At 32.3% G+C, this 22704-nt stretch overlaps 1 protein-coding gene across 1 annotated transcript; it reads right to left on the bottom strand.

The window, feature by feature from the left end:
• Positions 1 to 2598: 2598 nt before the first annotated feature.
• On the bottom strand, positions 2599 to 22251 carry LOC139523807 (uncharacterized). Its single transcript, XM_071318092.1, has 4 exons — positions 22079 to 22251; positions 7962 to 8069; positions 4339 to 4437; positions 2599 to 3059 (listed from the first exon to the last, which is right to left on the bottom strand). Exons 1-4 carry the CDS (start codon positions 22237 to 22239, stop codon positions 2693 to 2695), a joined length of 735 nt encoding a protein of 244 aa, XP_071174193.1. The 5' UTR covers positions 22240 to 22251; the 3' UTR covers positions 2599 to 2692.
• Positions 22252 to 22704: the final 453 nt, after the last annotated feature.

Here is a 22704-nt window from a genome sequence, read left to right on the forward strand (position 1 = left end):
ATTGTTTATTGTATAAACAATAAAAAAAACTTCATCAGCAACATTTTATATTGGCAAATTTCCAATGAAGTTATTTACATAAAGTAATGGGCAAATAAAAATAGAAAATGACATCATAGTCATGTCTGGCAAATGTCCAACATACATTATCTAAAAACATTTTAGATAAGATAAGGAAATAAGATGTAAAAAAACTGCTTGTTATCACTGAATGGTAAAGATTATTTTAATTTATCAGTTGGTAGTAAAAAGTGAATATACATTGTATATTGTATATAACAAAGATTTAAGTTGATTCTGGACAAAGAAAGATAACTCCAATTAAAAAAAAATCTTGCTATTGCACAATATTTTGCAATTAGATATTTCTTGCTTACTATTCTGGACAAAGAAAGATAACTCTAATTAAAAAAAAATTTGCTATTTCACAATATTGTGCAATTAGATATTTCTTGCCATTGCGCAATACTGTGCAATTGAAAAGACTTGCTATTGCACAATACTTAATATAATAATTTTAGATCCTGATTTGGACCAACTTGAAAACTGGGCCCATAATAAAAAATCTAAGTACATTTTTGGATTCAGCATATCAAAGAACCCCAAGATTTCAATTTTTGTTAAAATCAGACTAAGTTTAATTTTGGACCCTTTGGACTTTAGTGTAGACCAATTTGAAAACAGTACCAAAAATGAAGAATCTACATACACAGTTAGATTTGGTATATCAAAGAACCCCATTTATTCAATTTTTGATGAAATCAAACAAAGTTTAATTTTGGACCCCGATTTGGACCAACTTGAAAACTGGGCCAATAATCAAGAATCTAAGTACATTTTTAGATTCAGCATATCAAAGAACCTAACTGATTGATTTTTTGTCAAAATCAAACTAAGTTTAATTTTGGACCCTTTGGACCTTAATGTAGACCAATTTGAAAACAGACCAAAAGTTAAGAATCTACATACACAGTCATGACAGTTAGATTCGGCATATCAAAGAACCCCAATTATTCAATTTTGATGAAATCAAACAAAGTTTAATTTTGGACCCTTTGGGCCCCTTATTCTGTTGGGACCAAAACTCCCAAAATCAAACCCAACCTTCCTTTTATGGTCATAAACCTTGTGTTTAAATTTCATAGATTTCTATTTACTTATACTAACGTTATGGTGCGAAAACCAAGAAAAATGCTTATTTGGGTCCCTTTTTGGCCCCTAATTCCTAAACTGTTGGGACCTAAACTCCCAAAATCAATACCAACCTTCCTTTTGTAGTCATTAACATTGTGTTTAAATTTCATTGATTTCTATTTACTTAAACTAATGTTATTGTGCGAAAACCAAGAATAATGCTTATTTGGGCCCTTTTTTGGCCCCTAATTCCTAAACTGTTGAGACCAAAACTTCCAAAATCAATCCCAACCGTTCTTTTGTGGTCATAAACCTTGTGTCAAAATTTCATAGATTTCTATTAACTTAAACTAAAGTTATAGTGCGAAAACCAAGATAATGCTTATTTGGGCCCTTTTTGGCCCCTAATTCCTAAAATGTTGGGACCAAAACTCCCAAAATCAATACCAACCTTCCTTTTGTGGTCATAAACCTTGTGTTAAAATTTCATAGATTTCCATTCACTTTTACTAAAGTTAGAGTGCGAAAACTAAAAGTATTCGGACGCCGGACGACGACGACGACGACGCCGACGCCAACGTGATAGCAATATACGACGAAAATTTTTTCAAAATTTGCGGTCGTATAAAAAAAAGGCTTAACTCATCAGATGGACAAATATACAAGTGCACTTGGCCGGGTAATGTCTATTTTCAACATGACACAACTACACTTTAATGATGAATTTTGAATTGTGAAGTGGTTTGACATTAACAATCAACTTATATTCAATCAAAACTCAGTGTTTTCAACTTTATCTCAACTTTCAAAACTAACAGTTCATTCAACATTGCATGTTGGGTATAATTTTGAAATTTGTCTTACATATTTGCACTAAGTCTTCATAATTTTTTACAGTGCAACTGCATGAAAACCCTCAACTTGGGATATTAACATAACAAGTATTTCAATATGAGCCAAAGCTTAACACAGAGACATTTGTCTTCAGGGTGTATGTATCAAAGATGTTAGTGCATGTAAAATATATGTTTTGCACATTGGTTCATAACTTAATTAATTAAAAAAAAAAATAATGTGTAATATTGCCAATTTAGGTTCAAGAGTAATTTTCAGCATGTTAATGATAACATTGTGAAATCACATATGACATTTTTGCACTCAAATTCCTAAATGATCAGAACCTGTTCATTTATCAATAAAATTAAAGTTATTTCAATAGGTTTGAATAATTTTACTATTGTTGAAATTTCACAGGCCCAAATAATGGTGCTTATCATACCTCCTCCTCGATTCAATCTAAAAAGTATATAATTTAGACAAAATAATCTATCAAAAATTATATTAAATAAACCTTCTTTGAAAACATAACATATGAAAACTGTAAACCTCCAGAGTCACATAAAGATGATTAATTGTAGAAATATCATATAAAAAATACCTTACAATGGAAGGATTATTGTGGGAACACAGTTATATTTTCAAAGATGAATATTGATATTAATTTGTACAGTTATATTTTAACTGTCACATTTTACAAGTTCAATAATTTTAATTGTTGTCAATTTCTATTTATTTTCACTAGGATGATTAGGCTAATAGTTTCATCTGGGTAGTTTATTGAGCAAACATCCCTACATCGATTGTAATAGGAATATAATTGATGGAGTTTATATACTGACAAATGATTCTGAAGAAAACCGTGGTTATTATCAAAAATAATGTTTCTGTTGTTTTGTGGTAGATACATCACTGAATAAAAATGACTATCTCGATGTACAGTGTATGATGAAATTTGGTACAGTACTTTGCCAACTTGTATTACACTCCCAAGAAGGTTCTGTATGTTTTGTGTTGAAACTACCAATGTCCCAGCATCCAGAACCATAAAAGGATCTGTATTACGAAGGGGAATAGATTCACAGTTTCTAAAATATAAAGTAAGTGCATGTTGTATGTATAATTTGTTTTTAAGTTAGCTAGCATATAAGCCTGCATTGAATAGTATGAAAGCCTCTAATTTTATATCAAAAATATGAAGAAATCACAGGGATCATGTGAGCCATCTTTAAAGTCATATGAAACCACAAATTAATTAAAAAAAAAAAGATGCAGATGTTTATACATGGATTGTTTTCATTATAAAATTTATGTACATATACTTTTTTTTTTTAAAGAAAATTCTTTAATTTGTCCACATTTAGAAGAAGTTTACTTCTTTTTTTATTGCTTAATTAGCCTAAATATTTTCCGTATGCAAGTGACCTTAGCGTGACCCTTCTTGTAAAAATCCAGTGATCGCAATACGCATAGATCTGTCATTGAAATAAACTAATATCTGATTGTACATGTTAAACACATGCTCAATATCCATGCTTCTAAGTTGATTTTTTACTATAAGGTTACAATCGGTAAACTATGACTTCAAATCACAGCAATTAATTAGCTGCAATATTTGTTAAATCATAACAGACAAATACACACAAAAATGACGATTATGTCATATTTTTGCGTAAGAAATGATAAAATCAAGCACAAAAGACTAAGTTATTGATATATACATGCAATGGTTTAAGAATTGGATAAACATTATTGTTCACCTGTCACTCATTTTATATGACTAACTTCTACAATATTAAAGTCTCCTCGATCATTTATGACATGATTGTCTACAGCTTTAAAAGTATCCGGAAAGTAAATTTCTATATTTGAACTTTTAAGATCTAAAAGAAAACACCCAATACATTGCGACTCCTTGATTGAATTAAAGTACCTATGCCTAATTTTCAACCAGGATTTCCATTTTGGATGATTGATCACCTAAAAAGTTGCAACACTTGGTCAGAACCTCATACAGAACATTCATGCCATGTTTTATTTCATTCCATTTAGTGGTTCTCTAAAAGAAGACATTTGTATGTATTTCTTATAGGGTCCTATGTTAAACTAAGTCCCTCTCTGGCCAACATCTTGGATGAAGGATTGCCTTCAAATTAACCTCACTTGGTAAGGCATATTCATGCAATGTTTGGTTTTATTCCATTCAGTGGTTTTCTAGAAGAAGTTCAAAATGTAGTAAATAGTTAATGACCATGATTGATGTCAACGACAGACGCCAAGTGACAAAGATAGCTCAATTGGACTTTTAGGCCAGGTGGGCTAAATATGAAATGAAGGGAATAAGACATTGACAATAAATACACTTACCTCACAATTGAGTTTTCTTGTTGTCGTTGGAAATATTGATCAAAACAGTATTGAATGTCAACTGCAGTAAGGCTGTTGACAATGCCAAATCCATACAGTCTAAAATTGAAAAAAGTAAAAAGAAGCTTTTAAATAAAAAAAAAAAAAGCTTATGAAATCAAAACAGCATTTTCTGTTCATACTTTTTCTTGTCCTTGTAAAGATTTATATCATCCATATCATGAGAATGATGGTATTAGGTATCGTTACAATTTTTTATAATGACAGACATAAACACTCTTTATATACTGTGGAAAAATTATATGTGTCTTCCACTGGCTAACTGTCAGAAGGGCATATAAATCTTTTGTGTTAACTTTTTTTTACCTTTCTTAAATGGGCACTAGGTATGAAATATAAAAAGAATATATGATTGTTTTTGTTCAATCATTAAAGAAAGTGAATACAAGTTTGTTATTAACAGGCAGTTTGGTTAAATGTTGTCAAAATAAGCAAAGAAACACTCCTAACAAATTATTCACTTGCAAATGAATAATTCGACATCATTAAATCTGTGAACTTCAATTGAAGCGCTTAGCTAGAGCTTAGCTAGAGATGGGTTATGCATGAACTATGTGTGTTCAGCTAGTATAAGAAAAGAATGTCAACGAGTGAAACAATGATAAACCATTTGTTTGACTGCTTGAATCACCAAAAACTCATTATACAGGTAAAAACGATTATTAACATATTATTTTAAACTATAATACGAAATCAAACAGACCTAGAAAATCCAATTGCATGAGTTTGCCATCCTTTATATCTATGTTTATGTTTCTATCAGGTTACATAACAGTCGTCAGTCTTCGGAAGGTCACCTAGATGATTATGATAATGGGGGTTATTAACGACCTTGACTGCATGCTATAAAGCCAACACAGGGTTGACCCGATAATAAATTAGATGGCATCTAGACTAAAAAGACACATGAAATGCTGATACATAATTTCCTGTTTATGCATTGTTAATTGTTTACTATGGAACTTTTTATTTGGATATACTTTTTAGTATGTTATAGTCAAATATGAGAAATTGAGTCAAATCTGTGAATATGAATTTGACAGCTAGTGCCCTTTAATATTTAAAAAAAATATAGCTAAATATTCCTTCCTTCATTTATCGCATATGTCTAAAATATCATTAGTTTATTATTTTTCTTCTTACTTTCTTCCTATTTACCACTCTTACCCTTTTTTTTTGGTAAAACATCATTTTCAAATCATATAAACTTTGTCCTAAATGAGTAGACAGAAAGATAGCACCTCCAAATTTTGGGTGAACAATTTAATTTCTCTTAATAAAATGATGCCTATAACCGAATCATACAGAAAAGTTCATAATAAACAAATGAATGTTGATATGCTCAATTATCGCTATTTTGTGCATTTTTTCCTAAGATCTTTTTTCTGATAATTTTTAATATCATGCTACTCACTTGAGATGGAAAATTATCCCTAGAAACTAAGGAAGCATGTGACTTGCTAATGAAATTGACATGAAATTGACAACGTCGTCATAGGTAAAATAGAAATAAACAGATTATCATTGGTCATCTCAACTCGATTGCTTTGCTCGCAGGATAATTTTGGACATAGAATAACATCAGTTTAATTGTTGATTTCTAATCTAATATTATCACTATCAAAAATTAGAATTAGCTTTGCAATACAGTTTGATAATGACTTTGATTTGGTGGTAAACCAATAAAATGTATGAGCCAAATAATCATTAGCCGTTTTCTATCATCATGAAAAAAAGTTTAATCTGGATTGATTGGGAGAGTTCAGGTGAACCCTGTCTGACAGACATGTAGATATTGCTAGGTTTATATTAATGTAAATAATGTGACTGGTTGAGTATCACAATAATAAGAACTCATATTCTGATGGCTGATATGTATACCTGTATGAAGATTTTCCCTGAAATTGCAATGATACATCACATATTTTTGTCCATTCTTTAAAAATTGTAATAATAAAAGCATGCAGTAGTTTTTGAATTAACTGTATACACAAATGTAATTTTCCTGTTACTCATAATAAGGCCAACTAAAATTAATAAGTAGATTTTCATTCAAATTTTTGAAAAAAATGGGGCGGTTGGGAGGATTTTATTTTTTAAATTTTATTTCATATGAAACCTTCTTGTCATGTGTTATTTATATATGAAAGTGTTATAATAAGCTTATATCATGTAAATACATCCATAAGGTATCGTGTATCAGACAATAACAATCAAAACCAAGGAGTAACCAAAGACTCATAAAACCAAAAGACATTTACATCAACAGTTACAAATAATAAGTAGGAAACAACACGAACTCAAAACCAGGGGTGACATCAGGTGCATTTCCTGCACTGTCAGTATACGGCACCCGTCGGGTTATTTCTTTGTTCAATTCGGTAATGATGAAAGGTTGTTATGACTGAGGAAGAATATCATTGAGACATGATTTCTGACACACTTTTGTCATAATGGCCAATCAGCTCATGATGGCGACCATTAAATTGCTTGAGTGATGACCTTAATTTGATTGATTCATAACTTTTGAGAAAGCAGTATTCCTCGTTCAACAAAATCAACGTACTTTGAGCTAGCTCTAGAGTAACGTATCAATTGAGACACATATTCTCCATATGCTGGTTCCGCTTTCTCAAAATTATAAATATATCTCTGATTGGCAACCATTGTTCTACATGTAATTGCCGCTTTAGAAACCTATTTTATAGTAAAGCATGCAGCAGAAATGTGGAGAAATGCTCTCTTCAGTTGGACTACCTACATCAAATGTATTTTGCTTTCTAAGCAATGTTTTGTTGTCCTAATAAAATGAAGCAAATGCATTGGTATGCAACACAAGTACGATAAGTACAGAATAAAATGAACTCAAACAGTGTTTAATTAATAGGGTTGGTCCTTAATGTGCAAGATGCAAACTTAATTACAATGTAGAACATAAAGTTGTTTAATGACTCTATCGTGAGTATTGGGACAGAGGATATTTTCTCTATTTCTACAAAAAACGAAATAAAAGCTAAATCTGAATCTAAGAGCTTGCTATGAATTAATAAATTAAAAATGCGTATGTTTGTTGATTTTTTTGAACTCAATATGCGGTCACCAATTTAAAAAGTTCATGCTTGTGTCAATTTCTTTATTTCAGTCAAATGTGTTCCACGATTCTAACACTTTTGGGTTTTATTCACAGTCCAAATTTCTTGACACAAAGTCATTGCATAAATAAAATACATCCAAGGTGTTTTACTCACAAACATTTGTGTCATTTGTGACATACGCTACGGCGAATTGCGTTCTTGGACACAGCGTATAACTCGTCACCCGAATATTTCACGCCCTTCTCGTAATCAATCTCCATTCTCGGTAAATAATGTTTTCATCATAGATCAGCAGAATATATCGACTTAATCATTCAGTAAGAATACTCTAAGAAATAAGAAAACCGAAATTTGAACAGGAAGTTTTAAATGAAACGAAATTATCGACGGTTACCGGTAACGGACAAAAAACAATCCTAAAATTTGAACTGATATTTAAAAGGATTTACCTAATCCATAAACTCTTACCTATCTTCCTTGTTTGTCCAAATGAGTGGTTCCTGATAAAACAAGCTATCAAACAAGTTTGATGATAATGATTCATCACATTGTCTGTCATCATGATAACCATAATAGCTGAAATATGAAATAATCATTTCAATCCCATTTTATAAGTGATTTTGAAGGGGCATCATTTTTATTTTTTGTGGAGTATTTTGGAAAAGTAAATTAAAATTATACCCAAAATATAGGTACTGGTAATTATTACATGCATATCAGGAGTAGAATTGTTAAATCAAATGTGATATGAATATGATCCCTCCCTTGAAATGAACCAATGCATTGAGCCAGATTTTTAACTCAGTAGTTCACAAGTTTACATTTCGCAGGAAGCTTCATCCCACAACCACCACACATTCTTTGACAGAGTAACTATCCTTACATTTGCCAGATAATATCTATGTTTGGACAGATTAATAATTTTGTCTAATATTGTTTACAATACTGATCAATTGTCAAATCTTAACCTGGTTTCCATTTACAGTTACACATTGCCATCAATAGAGAAAATTATGCACAGGTATTTGAGGGATTAAAACAATTATGTGTTATAAAATTTATTTCTTTACACATTGCTAATTTAATCACTATTATCTAAATAATCTTGTGCCTGGAATCCAACTGTAACTGGTATATATATATATTGAACAATCATTGTTAAGAAAAGCCAAATTCAACATAAGTAATAGAATTTGTACTTGGTGTAGAAACATCCCTTATTGAGTTTCCTATAAAGATAGGAATATTCAAAAATAAGATTTTAATCATAATAAACCTTTTTGGATTCAAAGTTTCTGTTTTTCTACATCTAGATTAGGACAGGAAATTTTCACAAAAAATACATTTTATATAATCAATTTTAAGTGACAACTAAAAAGGGAACATGATGAAAACATTTGTGTGAATGGTTCAATAATGAAATTACATATGCCTAAGAAATACCAAAACTAGGAATGTGGTCTGAGTTCAAATTTGGCAAAACACATACTTGGTGAATCTAAAGAAATTTTTATTCAAAGATAGTAAAAAATTCAAAAGGTTCAAAGATTTGTGGAAATGTATTCACAATCTTAACCCATCCCAACAAGAATAAATTGCTTTGTTGAGCATAGCGCTGGAGAGGGCAAGTTTTGGCAAAAATGAACACAATATTCGCCCTTGATACAGGTCTGAATTTGATTTGTAATTAAATATTCGATACATAATAGGTTTCTGACACAGAAAAAACTGTAGTCAAAGAACTTAGAATTGGTTATATAATTTGAATTTATGTATTTTTTGCTCTAATGCAATACACTATGCTGGTGCAAATTGACCCCCCCCCCCCCCCCCCCCCCAAAAAAAAGAAGGTTAAACTCCCTTTTTTTGCATTTGTGCAATACATTATACTGTTGAGAATTCATATTTGGACTACCTTCCTTACACTGCTTTTAAATTGTCTTAATTTTCCTTTAACCAGAAAAACCTAGTTTTCCCCCCTTTTTGCCCATAACTCCTAAATGGTTTGAGCCATAACCCCCCAAAGTCAATCCTAACCATTCCTTTGTAGAATGGAAACTTCAAAAATGCTTATTTTGGCCCCTAATTCCTAAACTGTTGGGACCATAACCACCAAAAAGCAATCCTAAACTTCCTTTAGTTGTATTGAACCTTATGGTAAAAGTTAATAAAATATTTTTGTAGAAGTCAAGGGATGATGGATGCCAAGTAATAAGAATAGCTCAGTTGACACTTCCTTGATGGGAAATAAAATTTATTTGTTATCTTCATTATATAACAGTAGTCCTACAACTAGTGCATTATGCAAAATTTGAGGTACAGTGGAGTCCCCGGTGTCCGCACAGTCCATGATATCGCGCATTACCTAATTTCGTCATATCAACACAGTAACACAAACAAAATCGTTCTTATTATTGTTATTGTCTTTGCCTTCCGAAGGGATAAAAAAGAATAAAATTGATAAGTTCAAGAGTTCATTAATAACTGCAATCCGGTGATTTACAATATTTGGCCAATTTCCATCAAATAAATTTACATCATCAGATAAAGATATTTTATTTAAGTCAAATGTATATCAGATTGAAATAATTTTTGCTCAGCATCCTTGGCAGTGCGTTTGGTTCAAATTCAGCTATATTTCGTAGTATAAAATCTTTTCTTTATTCAAAATAAGCTTTTTTCGGAAAGCATGCACGAAATCACCAGACATTGGAGAACTCTCAGAACAGGGGTTTCCCTAATTTTGGACACACATTACACAAAATCTAGGGGATGAAACCATACAAACAGAAGATTTTATGAAATGAAAGTATGTTATGAATGTGTTCACACAATATTATCCAATTATTGGTTTTATGAGTTGAATAAAGCGAAGTCATAAGTCTTAGGTGCACGGATACACCGGACTGCACCGTATTTGAATATGTGAAGTGCTCTTGGTACTCAAATAAATGTCGATCCGATTACCGTCTTAAGGTGTGTATAGTACGTAGATTTTTACCCAGGGATAGATATCTAAAAAGGGCTGTGGGTATTATGCATGTATACACTGATTTTTATACTTTTTTTCAGGTAGGAAACTCAGCCATGAAACCAGGTGGTCAGGAAGAAAACATTTTCGTAGCAAAACAAATTGATAAAATAAAAAAAATGCTTTGCTGAGCTTAGTCTGATACGACCGCAGTGGTAGAACCCTGAACAGTTGGGTCAAATTTGGACACAATATTCAAGCTTGATACTATCTGAATTTGGATTGTGATCAAATTTTTGCCATAATATAGGTTTCTGACACAAAATAAATGTGGTCAAAGATTTTACAAATTTAATGTGTGCAATTGAAGATTTTTTCTTTGAAAATTTCGAAAATGTTGAAAAGAAAATATGAACCGTTTAAAAAACATTTTGAATCCTCCTTGGAGCATTAACCATCAAAATCAATCCCTTTGTAGTATGGAACCTTGTAGTACAATTTTAGAGAGGTCCATACACTTTCACATAAGTTATTGTCTGGAAATTTTAAAAATGCTTGTTTTGGGTCTTTTATTTGCACTGAATTCCTGCATGTTAGAAAATTATAACAGAACTATTGTAAGAGAGGTAATTCTAATGCACAAAAAACTAAACCCATTTAAATCCATCATAAAAGTATCGAATAGAAATTGACATCATAGTCATGGCTAAAATTGGAAAACCTTATTAAACAAAATTTAATAGTAACATCTAACCAGATGCTCCACAGGGTGCCTGCCGCTTTATACGACCGCAGAGATCAAACACTGAACAGTTGGGGCAAGTATGGACATAACATCAAATAGTTGACACAGCAAAGGTTTCTGACACAGAATGAATGTGGTCTAAAGAACTAAATAAAATAAAATTTGTTTTGCTTTGAGCAATACACTTTGCTGTTGAATATAAATCCCCTCAAAATAAAATATTTGAAGAAAAATTCTTTTTAATTTCTGAAATCTGAAATGAGAAAAATGTTACCCCCATTTTTTATCACCTCCCCAAATCCCTAATCCCAAAATAAATCTCAATTCAAATTTCTAGTTAAGTTGGCAACAATAACTACTCATTTGAATACATCATAAACTATTACAATATAAAATAACTTACAGTCATGGTTAAAACTAATATTAATTAACAGTAACTTCTAAAAGTAAATTTACAGCTACACATCTCAAGACAATTATCACTGCCTTTAACATAATTTTCAAGCAGTGTAAGGGAGGTAATCAAGTAATCAAACATATATATATATAGGTTACAATACACCATTAGATTTTATGTATTCAGAATTAAGAGTATGGCTAATCCTGATTGGTCGATATGTGCGCCCGTTATTTTTTTATTTTTAGAGACTTCGTGCACTCTGCTTTATACAAAAGGCAAAATAAAAAAAAAATCTGTAGCCCTAAAGGCACTGAGATGACTTGTCAACGCTAGGACAAGACACATTTTTTTAAGGGCAAAATTGATACGCATTGGAAATAAGTACAAAATGCGCTAAGAAAAGCAACGCGAACCAATATTTTTGGGACAAAAAAATACTGTCCTAATAACTTTTCTTTGAATCTAGCAAGGTTTCGTTAAAAAAAAATCAACTTTCTAAAGTCTGTATCTCAAAAAAGGCTACCATTGTTGCCTATGGGGAAATTAATTGTTTATTTCAATCTATTAGTCCGGCAGCTACAAGCATATTTCAGACGAATTGTGCACATCCTGCTACAAGCATGAAATTTGGCATAGACCTTCCTCAACTATCACTCCTTTATTTCAGATAGGGAGGCATTTGAAAAAAATGTCTCACTTCCGGTAAAATCCAAAATGGCGGACATCATACTTGAATCAGCCTAATATCAAAGGCAAGTATGTGAAAAGGTGTTATTATCATGCTAATAGCATAATATTCGGTACAAACCTTTGTTATGTACTACTTTTGAAAATATTATATAGACCAGATGTCTCCAAAAATCCTTCTTCCGGTTAAAATTCAACATGGCGGACATTGTACTTAAATAAGCTATTTTTTTGGGAGGGTAATTGAAATGTGTTTTAACGTATTGCTACTATCATTATATTGTGCAGGAACCTTTCTTTCATGCTTCTGATGGATAGAATGTATAAGACATATGCCTTAAAAACCCTTACTTCCGGTAATGTCCAAAATGGCGGACATAGAAATATCAATTTATTATTCAAATATTCAACTTTTTTTAAAATGTAAAGGAAATGATTTTTTTTGTGCTGGTCATTAAACTTTTGGCTTTAAGTTATCCCCAAAACCACTAATTCTATCATGTTGTAAATGTTTAATACAAAGTTGACACTTCCGGTAAAATTGATGTGAATTCAAAATATCAAAATGCAGTGCACAGGAGACCTGATTTTCCACATCAACAATGACCGCGGCATCCTTTATTACATCCACAACGTACAAGCTTCTGACAAAATGATGAGGCCTCAGAAAGAGTTTTTTTTAAAGGGATCCTCTTTGTCCCTTTGCCATCCTTTAGTGCCTGGACTGGGTACCATAAGAGCCAATCCCAAGCTCGTCCCCTTAACACCTGCATGAATATATTGCACGTTTTACATGCTTGAAAAGACTAGACCAAGTTGAAGGAATAGCCTCAATTATAATTAGCCTTCCCTTTTGTGCAAATAGTTATTTTCTTGCTTCGTTAATCATGTTAGCTCCATCTAATAAGTTTGTGCTATCTTAGAGAAAAACCCCGGTGATTTAGGCTAATGAATCACCATTCTTGATATTAAAGTCCCATCTTCAAATGCCATCAATGTCTCCCACGCAGTCTTTTTCCTTTTCAAGCAAAGAGAGAACCGTATCACAACCGATAAAGGTATGGATCACAATAAGTGTGTGTGATTTTTCATTGCCTAGTGCATTTGAAAGGCTATTGATAGATTTTAATCGAAAGAGTTTTGCCTCCCCAAACACAATTCATAGTATGTCATGGAATAGCAAAATAGTATTGACAGCATCATCAGTAACGACTGTTAATCACTCAGGACTCGTTTAAGTTCGTGTTTCACTGCATCAGACACATGCACCATCAGTGTTCTCCCCAGGCCGTTTTAGCGTCGCGGTACCGCGACGCTATATTTTTTCCCCGTGATGCTATAATAATTCCCGCGACGCTATAATTATTCCCGCGACGCTATAATTATTTTAATTTGAAGATGCTATTTTACTTGTCCTCAATTTTGAACTTTCATCTATTATCGATTATGATCATAAAAGTTATATCACCTTTAATTGTAATCCCTTTAAGTCAGGCTAAGAGATTAAATAGCTAGGTGTTAATTGCCCTCAGGGTGATAACTGTTTGGATGTGAATATCCCAAGCTGACACTTGTGACATGACTATAAATACCACGTGTCTAGATCTGCAATCACCAATATCGACATGGAAAAATGCAATCACAAAACAATTCGAAATCAACGTTTTGTATTACGAAATTTCAAAGATTGAAAAGATTTTTTTTTTTTTAAAAAGGTCGTTTATTTGTGCAACTCTCCAAAAATTACTTTCTTTCTCTTCCGGTAATACGAGAGCGAGAATTTTGGTTTAGAGCTAAAATAAGTTTAATACTTCTTTAAAAAGTTATCATAATTGGCTTAAGTTTATGTTTAATCCATTTAATGCATTAAAAGCGTCTTATTCATTCACAATCTCTTGTCAAACAATGTTTATTCTCGGAATCATTTTCGTAAATTTTACTACGGCCGCCATTGCACATTTTTGTGTAAACTACGGATCGGAACCGGACAAGATATGACAAAAATCCGCATTTTCACGATAATGACAACAGATGGACAGTAGACAGAAAAATTAAACCAAGAGAGAAAACTACGCATTAACAGACTATTTGTTAGATAACTTTGTTAAAAATACATATGATTTTGATGTAAAGATAAGGAACAACTGGGACTAATTCATTGTGTGACATGAAACAATGAATTTCATAAACATGATAACAAAAAGTTTTTAAATTGATTTTTTTTGCTTCTTTTGCTACTTTATCTTTACTTGATATAATATAAAAAGTAGTTAATTTTGTGTACTAGATAATTTAGTTTTGTATAAATACAGGTTGCACTACAATGAACCATTCATTCATTTGACTTATTGTTGGGTAACTGAAACCACATATTTATTTTTATTTGGCACAAGAGGAAAAAAATAATTCTGTAACTATAAATGAATAAAGAAGACATAAACTGAAACAACTGTTTTTGTGGTTATAGTTTAATTGTATTCTCAGTTATGAATTAAACAATATAAACTAAAACATATAAAGGAAATAGAGCATCAACGCGACACGACAAAGGACATTAAAAAAAATACAGTTATTTTTTTAACGCAAAATGTGATGCTATCCAAAATTTCTGGGGAGAACACTGACCATGACCTTAGTGTCTGTCTTTTAATGTGAACATGGTGCTACACTTGAAATACATCACGTGGTGGATAAGATAGAATATCCTGAGCATTTGTTGCTACAACTACCATATTCATCAAAGACTTCATCCACTCTTGTTACAGTTTCAAGGTATTCTAATTTATATTAAGGTAAGGACATAATACCCAATCATCATTCTCGTTAGGAAACATCTTGAAACTGTAACAATAGTGGATGTATTATCGGATGCGAACCTAGACAATACTGGTAGTTTGAAAGCTGCTACAAGAAGCAAGAGCTACATTTAGGGAATACACAGACGAATCCAGGGTAAAAAAAAATCCTCAAAATTGGCTAAGTTTTCTGAGAGATGCAATAAGAAAGAACTTTTAAGTTCTCATTCACAGCAGCTTGCTCAATACAATTTTAAAGAAAAGGTAGTTGTAACAACAAATGCTCAGGATGTTCAGTGTTATCCACCACTTGATGATGTTTCAAGTTTAGCACCATGTTTACACGAAGAGACTGACACTAGAATTAAGATCGATGTGTCTGATGCAGTGAAACACAGACTTAATTGAGTCATGACTCGAACAGCCGATACTGATGTCATTGCTGTTTTGCTATTCCGTGACATACATGTAGGGGCAGACAAACTTTTGTTTGCATTTGGAAGTGGAAAAAGCTTAAGATATATATCTATCCATGACCTTTCAAATTCACTAGGCATTAAAAGATAACACGTTTACTGGAAAAGGAACTGTGTTGGTGACATTAATGGCGTTTGAAGATGTGACTTTAGCATTTAGAATGATGATTGATCAGCCAACATCACCAGATATGGATTTGATAAATTTAATGTCATTGAAAACGATACGTGATTTTGTTGTAAGATTGAAAAAAAAATTATCAGATGGGGTTAACAAAGTAAGAAAACATGAGTTTTTGGAAGAGGAAAGAGGCTATTCCCACGACTCGGTCTAGTCTTTTTCAGAATGTAAAGCGTGCAATATACCATGGCGGGTGTGAATGAGTAACAAGCATGGAATTGGGTCTTATGCTAACTAGTCCAGACGCATATGAATGGCGAAGGAACAAATATGATCCATTTATACAACTTTTTGTGATGCCTCTTCATCTTATCAGGAGCTTGTACATTATGGATGTGAGAAACAATACCACAGTCTTTGTAAATGTGGAAAATCAGCTCTCGGATTCTGAATTGCGGCCTAACGAGTATGCTGATTGGGTATTATGTCCTTACCTTAATAAAATACCTTGAAACTGTAATACGAGTGGATGAAGTCTTGGATGCGTATGGTAGTTAAAGCAACAAATGCTCAGGATATTCTATATTATCCTCCACGTGATGTATTTCAAGTTTAGCAACAAGTTCACATTTAAAGGCAGACACTAGAATCATGGTGCATGTGTCTGATGCAATGAAACACGAACTTAAACGAGTCATGATTCGAACCGTCGTTAGTAATAATGCTGTCATTACTGTTTCACCATTCCATGACATAGGGTTAGACGAACTATGGATTGTGTTTGGGAGGGCAAAAGTCTTTGGATTAATATCTATCAATGGTCATTCAAATGCAATAGGCAATGAGTGATCACACGCACTTATTATTATCCATGCCTTTACCGGTTGTGATAGGGTTCTCTCTTTGCTTAAAAAGAGAAAAAAAAGACTGGGTGGGAGACATTGATTGCATTTGAAGATGCAACTTTAACATAAAGAATGATGATTGATCAGCCTTAATCACCGGGGTTTTACTGTAAGATCGCACAAACTTAACAGATGGGTAAAACATGGTTAACGAAGCAAGAAAATAACTATTTGTCCAAAAGGGAAGGCTTTTTTGAGGCTATTCCCTTAACTTATCTTTTCCAGCATGTAAAACATGCAATATACTTAGGTAGGTGTTCAGGGAGACGAGCTTGGGATTGGCTCTTAAGCTACCCAGTCCAGGCGGGGACAAAGAGGATAACTTTTAAAAACTCTTTTTGAGGCCTCATCATTTTGTCAGAAGCTTGTTCATTGTAAATGTAAGAAAGGATGCCGCGGTCGTTGTTAATGTGGAAAATCAGGTCTCCCGTGCACTGCGATGTGTACATGTGGTGGTTACCGTTAATTTTGTCCGAAAATTGTAAAAATGTTTTAGTACTATAGTGATTTTATTTTGTTTTAATCAATCTATCCAAAACTCTACATCGAAAATATGGATTGAGGACTCGTCTTTGATATTTACGTCATATTGTGTTCTTTTACCGGAAGTGTAAACTTTGTTTTTAAACATTTGCAACACAATAGAACTAGTGGTTTTGAGAATAACTTAAAGCCAAAAATTGAATGAACAGAAAAAAAACCCCAACATTTTGAAAAAAAAATTGAATATTCCGCCATTTTTTATATTACAGGAAGTAAGGGTTTTAAAGACATATGTCTTATACATTGTATCAATGTGAGAAGCACCATAGAAAGGTTCCTGCACAATGTAATGATAGTAGCAATACGTTAAAAAACATTTATTACCCTCCATTAAAAATAAGCTTATTTAAGTACAATGTCTGCCATGTTGGATTTTACCGGAAGCAGGGTTATTAAAGACATCTAATCTATTTAATTTATCGAAAAGTAGTAAAATAAAAACAAAGGTTTGTACCAAGTATTATAATAGAAGCATGATAATAACACCTTTTTACACACTAGCCTTCGATATTGGGCTGATTTAAGTATGATGTCCGCCATTCTGGATTTTACCGGAAGTGAGACATTTTTTTTCAAATGCCTTCCTATCTGTAATAAAAGAGTATTACTTGAGGAAGGTCTATGCCAAATTTCATGCTTGTAGCAGGATGTGCACAATTTTTCACAAAGCCGCCGTACTATATACTGCATCGCCATTTCTTTATCATAGTGCTCAAAAAGTGTCAAAAACAGCTATTTTACTTGACATTTTATGTGTAACCATATTTCTTTGTGACAAATGAAATATTGATTATCTAGTTTTTAAGCTATAGTCTGTTTCATATTTGTATTGTGTTTTACCTTAGAAACAAGGGTGGGCTTGACTTTTGACTTACTGTGGAACGAATATGTCATTTTCTGAAGTTCTGCTGATTTGTTCGAAAAGAGCAAGTACACGTCTAGAGTTTGTGAATATAATTCGATTTTTAAACATAACAATCTCGACCCAAGTGCTATTATCAAAATTACCAAATTCAGTGAAAATGTACAGAAATGATCCCCTTCGAACATTGAAGTGTTCACACGAATAACAAACTAAAAGAATAAGAATAAGCATGCCATTTTGTAGTTAACAAACAGTAATCGATGTTAAATCACAAATATTTACACATATTCCATATTTTGAAATGCTATAGTCTGTTTCAAAAATGTACTTTTAGACGAAAATGGTTTCATTTAAAACTGTTGTTCAAAATTCACCGTAGTAGTTACATATTGGATTGGCTTTGGTATCAATATAATCAGTACTTGATGATATATAAAGAATCATTGGAGAAAGTGGGCATTATCTTAAGGCCCTATTTAGCAGTACCGCATTTACCAAAAAAAAAACAGATTTTTTTTTCTTCACATTTTTCGACTGGGGTCACCTTCTATAAAAAATTGTGAAAATTCAGAGAGTAATGCCAGAACGGTTAAAAGATGATTTATTTGTGGCATATATATTTGTGCATCTAACGCACTACGAATTGCACGATACAAGAAAGTATTAAATACCGTATAGGTTACAATACACCATTAGATTTTATGGGCGCAGCCATTTTATGAGCGTAACATGGTATTCAGAATTAAAAGTATGGCTAATCCTGATTGGCCGATATGTGCGCCCGTTATTTTTTTATTTTTAGAGACTTCGTGCACTCTGCTTTATACAAAAGGCAAAATAAAAAATTTCCAGAGCCCTAAAGGCACTGAGATGACTTGTCAACGCTAGGACAAGACACATTTTTTTAAGGGCAAAATTGATAGGCATGGGAGATAAGTACAAAATACGCTAAGAAAAGCAACACGGACCTATAGTTTTGGGACAAAAAAATACTGTCCTAATAACTTTTCTTTGATTCTAGCAAGGTTTCGTTAAAAAAATCAACTTTCTAAAGTCTGTATCTCCAAAAAGGCTACAATTGTTGCCTATTGGGAAATTAATTGTTTATTTCAATCTTTATATAACAGTATTCTTTAAATTTTAATTGGAATTGGATTACCTCCCTCACACTGCTTTTAAATTGTCTAAATTGTCCTTTAACCAGAAAAACCCTTGTTTCACCCCTTTTTTACCCCTAATTGCTTAATGATTAGATCCATTACCCCCTATTTCTATCCCATCGTAGTATGGAAACTTGTGGTATAATTTCAGAGAGATTTATAAATTTAAACACAAGTTATTGACTGAAAACTACAAAAATGCTTATTTGGGCCCCTTTTTTGGCCCCTCACATGAAACCCCCTTGGAGCAAGAACCCCAGAACTCAATTCCAGCCTTTCCTTTGTAATAAGAAACCTTGTAGTATTATTTCAGGGATATTTACTCCAATATACGACTGCAAAAATATTTGTGGTCGTATAAAAATAAATTCCTTCATCAAACCAAACCCATTTTTAAAAGAACATCATAAAAGTATCAAATAGAAAATGACATCATAGTCATGGATAAAAATAGAAAACCTAGATTAAAATTTAATAGTAATATCTAAAAATCAATTCTTTTATCAGCATTTCCCCACCAGAAAAAAAATTGAGGGCAAGTTGAGGGCCATGTGGTGGACAGTTGAGGGATAACTATTTTAAGCAAAATAGTTGAGGGCTAGGTGTTGAGCAGCTTAGCTCGAGTCAAACCTGGCCAAGCACTGTATGTTTGATAGATGTCGCTCAACTGGCCCTCAACTGAAGCTGACCATTAAGTTGTGGTAATGTGGAGCAATTGCTCTTTGGTTTTCATATAGTTGAGCAAAAGTTGAGCATTCAGACTTTGAATTTTTTGTAGTTGAGGAAAAGTTGAGCATTCAGACTTTGATTTTTTTTGTAGTTGGAAAAGTTGAGCAATTTATCTTTAAATTGGTTTAAATTCATGTAGTTGAGCAAAAGTTGAGCAATTAGAAATATGAGCTGGTGATATAAATGCTACGTGCCATCTGTTTTCTATTTATCTCTGTGTATAGTGCATGAAGACATGAAGTATTATTATAAATATACACGGAGTGTGAGGCCAAATTAAGGGAAGCACATGTTTTTATACATTTTTCTGTATATACTTAACTATAACTCATAGCATGAAGATAAAAAACAAACAGTATTTTTTATTATAATATATATCAAATATTCAAGATTTAGGTAATTAACAGTTGTTATTAGGGACAAATTTCAAAGGGATCACCCTGTCACAATACCCTAAACAACCTCAAACAAATTTAAAATTTGAACTGGGCTGGAGCATGCACATGGCACATACAAGGAAAGATGTCTTTTAGCTATCATGAATACAATATGTAGATCAAAAAGTTACAAATAATTGTATTGACATTGAATAGCGCAATGCATTCTTCTGATGACATGACTCTTGGATTTAGGAAGATTGATGTTTTAAGGCCACGGTTTTTTAATTTGTTGGTTTACGGATTTTCCCCATGAAAAAGTCGGGTCGGTCGGTCGGGAAAAAAAAGAAAAAAAAATATCTTTCAAGACAGAAAAAAAATGCAAAATAAATATACATTTCACCATTCTAACAAAATGTTTTTTTATGCTATTTTGTCATCATTTCAAATTTTAGTTCGATGAAATATTCTTGCTCAGCTGTCATAAATATCGCATGACATTGTCTAATAGTTTGCCGTAAAAAAGGGGGGTGTTCACAGACAAAGACGAAATTAAATCGTCTTTTCACAAACAAGAAAAACAAATTCGCGTAGCTCTTAATCAATTTCAGAAAACTTGGTGAGTAATGATCCTCAAAAACAAAAACTGATAAAGAAAAAAATGTAAAAAACGTCGTACGAAAATAAGTTTCAACACACGTGTCAAAAACGTAATAGACTCGTCCACGAAAAAAACGAGAATATCGGGTTTATAATCTAGTGTCATGCATTCCCGTTTTTTATCCAAATGGACGATATTTTTTTTTTTATTATCCATGAAACAAGAAAATTCTAAATGACTTGTTGATATTCAGAACTTTTACTTCCAAGGTGCTTTCCACCTCTCCACATTTGGACAAGTCTATTTCTATGAGATTATGCATCTTACAGACTGATGACAAATAAGGGAAACGAACTTATTGTGTAATGGGTTTTAAACACAGATTTCGTTCCGCAAAATTATTTGCGTAAACGACATTTCAAGGTCAGTTATAATTGATTTGTCTATTTTTAGAAACGTAAACTGGAAGTTTTATTTTTTCACAACAGAGAGTGTTATCAATTTTGTTAGTGATTCATGCATTTCATTTCATAAAAAAGAATCATTTAATTATTTTTCAGGGATAATGTATTTGTTTGGGTCGGCGGGAATAAAAAAGCATGAAAAGTCAATTTTATTTTTATTCTAGGAATCGGCAAAATCGGGTCGGCGGATCCGTAAACCAACAAATTAAAAAATCCTGGCCTAACACATATTTATGGAAACATCTTTTGGAAAGCACATTGGATTAGAATTTCTACCATTTTGAATAAAAATGTAAAGCTCTGGATTTCGGGATTAAACCTTTCGGGATCTGGGAATTCTTTTTTTTTTTCGAATTTCTGGATTTAAATTTTTTTCAGCCTAAAAAAATGGAGGATTCAGTCATGACCCTCGTATAAGTCAAACAAATTAGGGCATTATTTTTGCAGCTAACAGGAACTGGTCATCAGTAAAATCAATGCAAAATCCAGGAATTATACAGAATAAATGTTTATTTGGTTACGATTTAATTGTTGTTCATTATGATAAATTCAATTGCTGTTAATAACAGAGATGTCTTGTTTTGTTAGAGAAAAGCAAACATAAAAAAATAAAAGTCAAACTACTCTTGCTTAAAATGTTTTCACATTAATTTGTGATGTCAATTTGATGCCACAAATCAAAGTAACTTTTCATTGAGCAACTTGTAAGTTTTTATCTGAATCGTATAACAGTTACAAAAGCTCACCTGCTTAAAAGAGTTTCTTGATCATAATGGTTAACTGTTAATGGACGTATCAGCTGACAATCCTGACAATAAAAGTTCAATCTGTCTGGCAACTGCTCATACCAATCAAGGCGTACCAACCAGTCACTTCTTATATCATCCATCGAATTTTGCAGGAACATTGGAAAAAGAATGGTACAAATCTGAAAAAATATAACAAGCATTCCAGGGTACTATTGTATATGCCATGCCATTGTCTCTTTTAAACTGTAATGGTTTAAGCACATTTAAAGAATTAACCAAGTTTGTACATGTTGTAAATGTTGTATGTAGGTTGTCTTCCTGCATTTATTTTTTACTATTTGAATGTTTGGTATTAATAGGAGTTATTTGATAGTCTCTTTTTATTCATACCTTTTGTTGGATTCAAAACGATTAGGATATACCTGTTAACCTCTGCTAATGAAAATTCAAGCCATGATCTGCATTGGGGAAGAAAATAGAAAAATATATCAAATTTCTCTGGTTTCAACTTTCTGGGGTACAATTAAAGAGATAACTTATTATTTAAGGAATTGTTATTTTCATTCATAGGAGTGTCATAATTTGTTTAGATAGCTATATTCATCAAATTAAAGGTAAATTAG

Source organism: Mytilus edulis, chromosome 5 (genome assembly GCF_963676685.1).
Source record: "Mytilus edulis chromosome 5, xbMytEdul2.2, whole genome shotgun sequence".
NCBI lineage: Eukaryota > Metazoa > Mollusca > Bivalvia > Mytilida > Mytilidae > Mytilus > Mytilus edulis.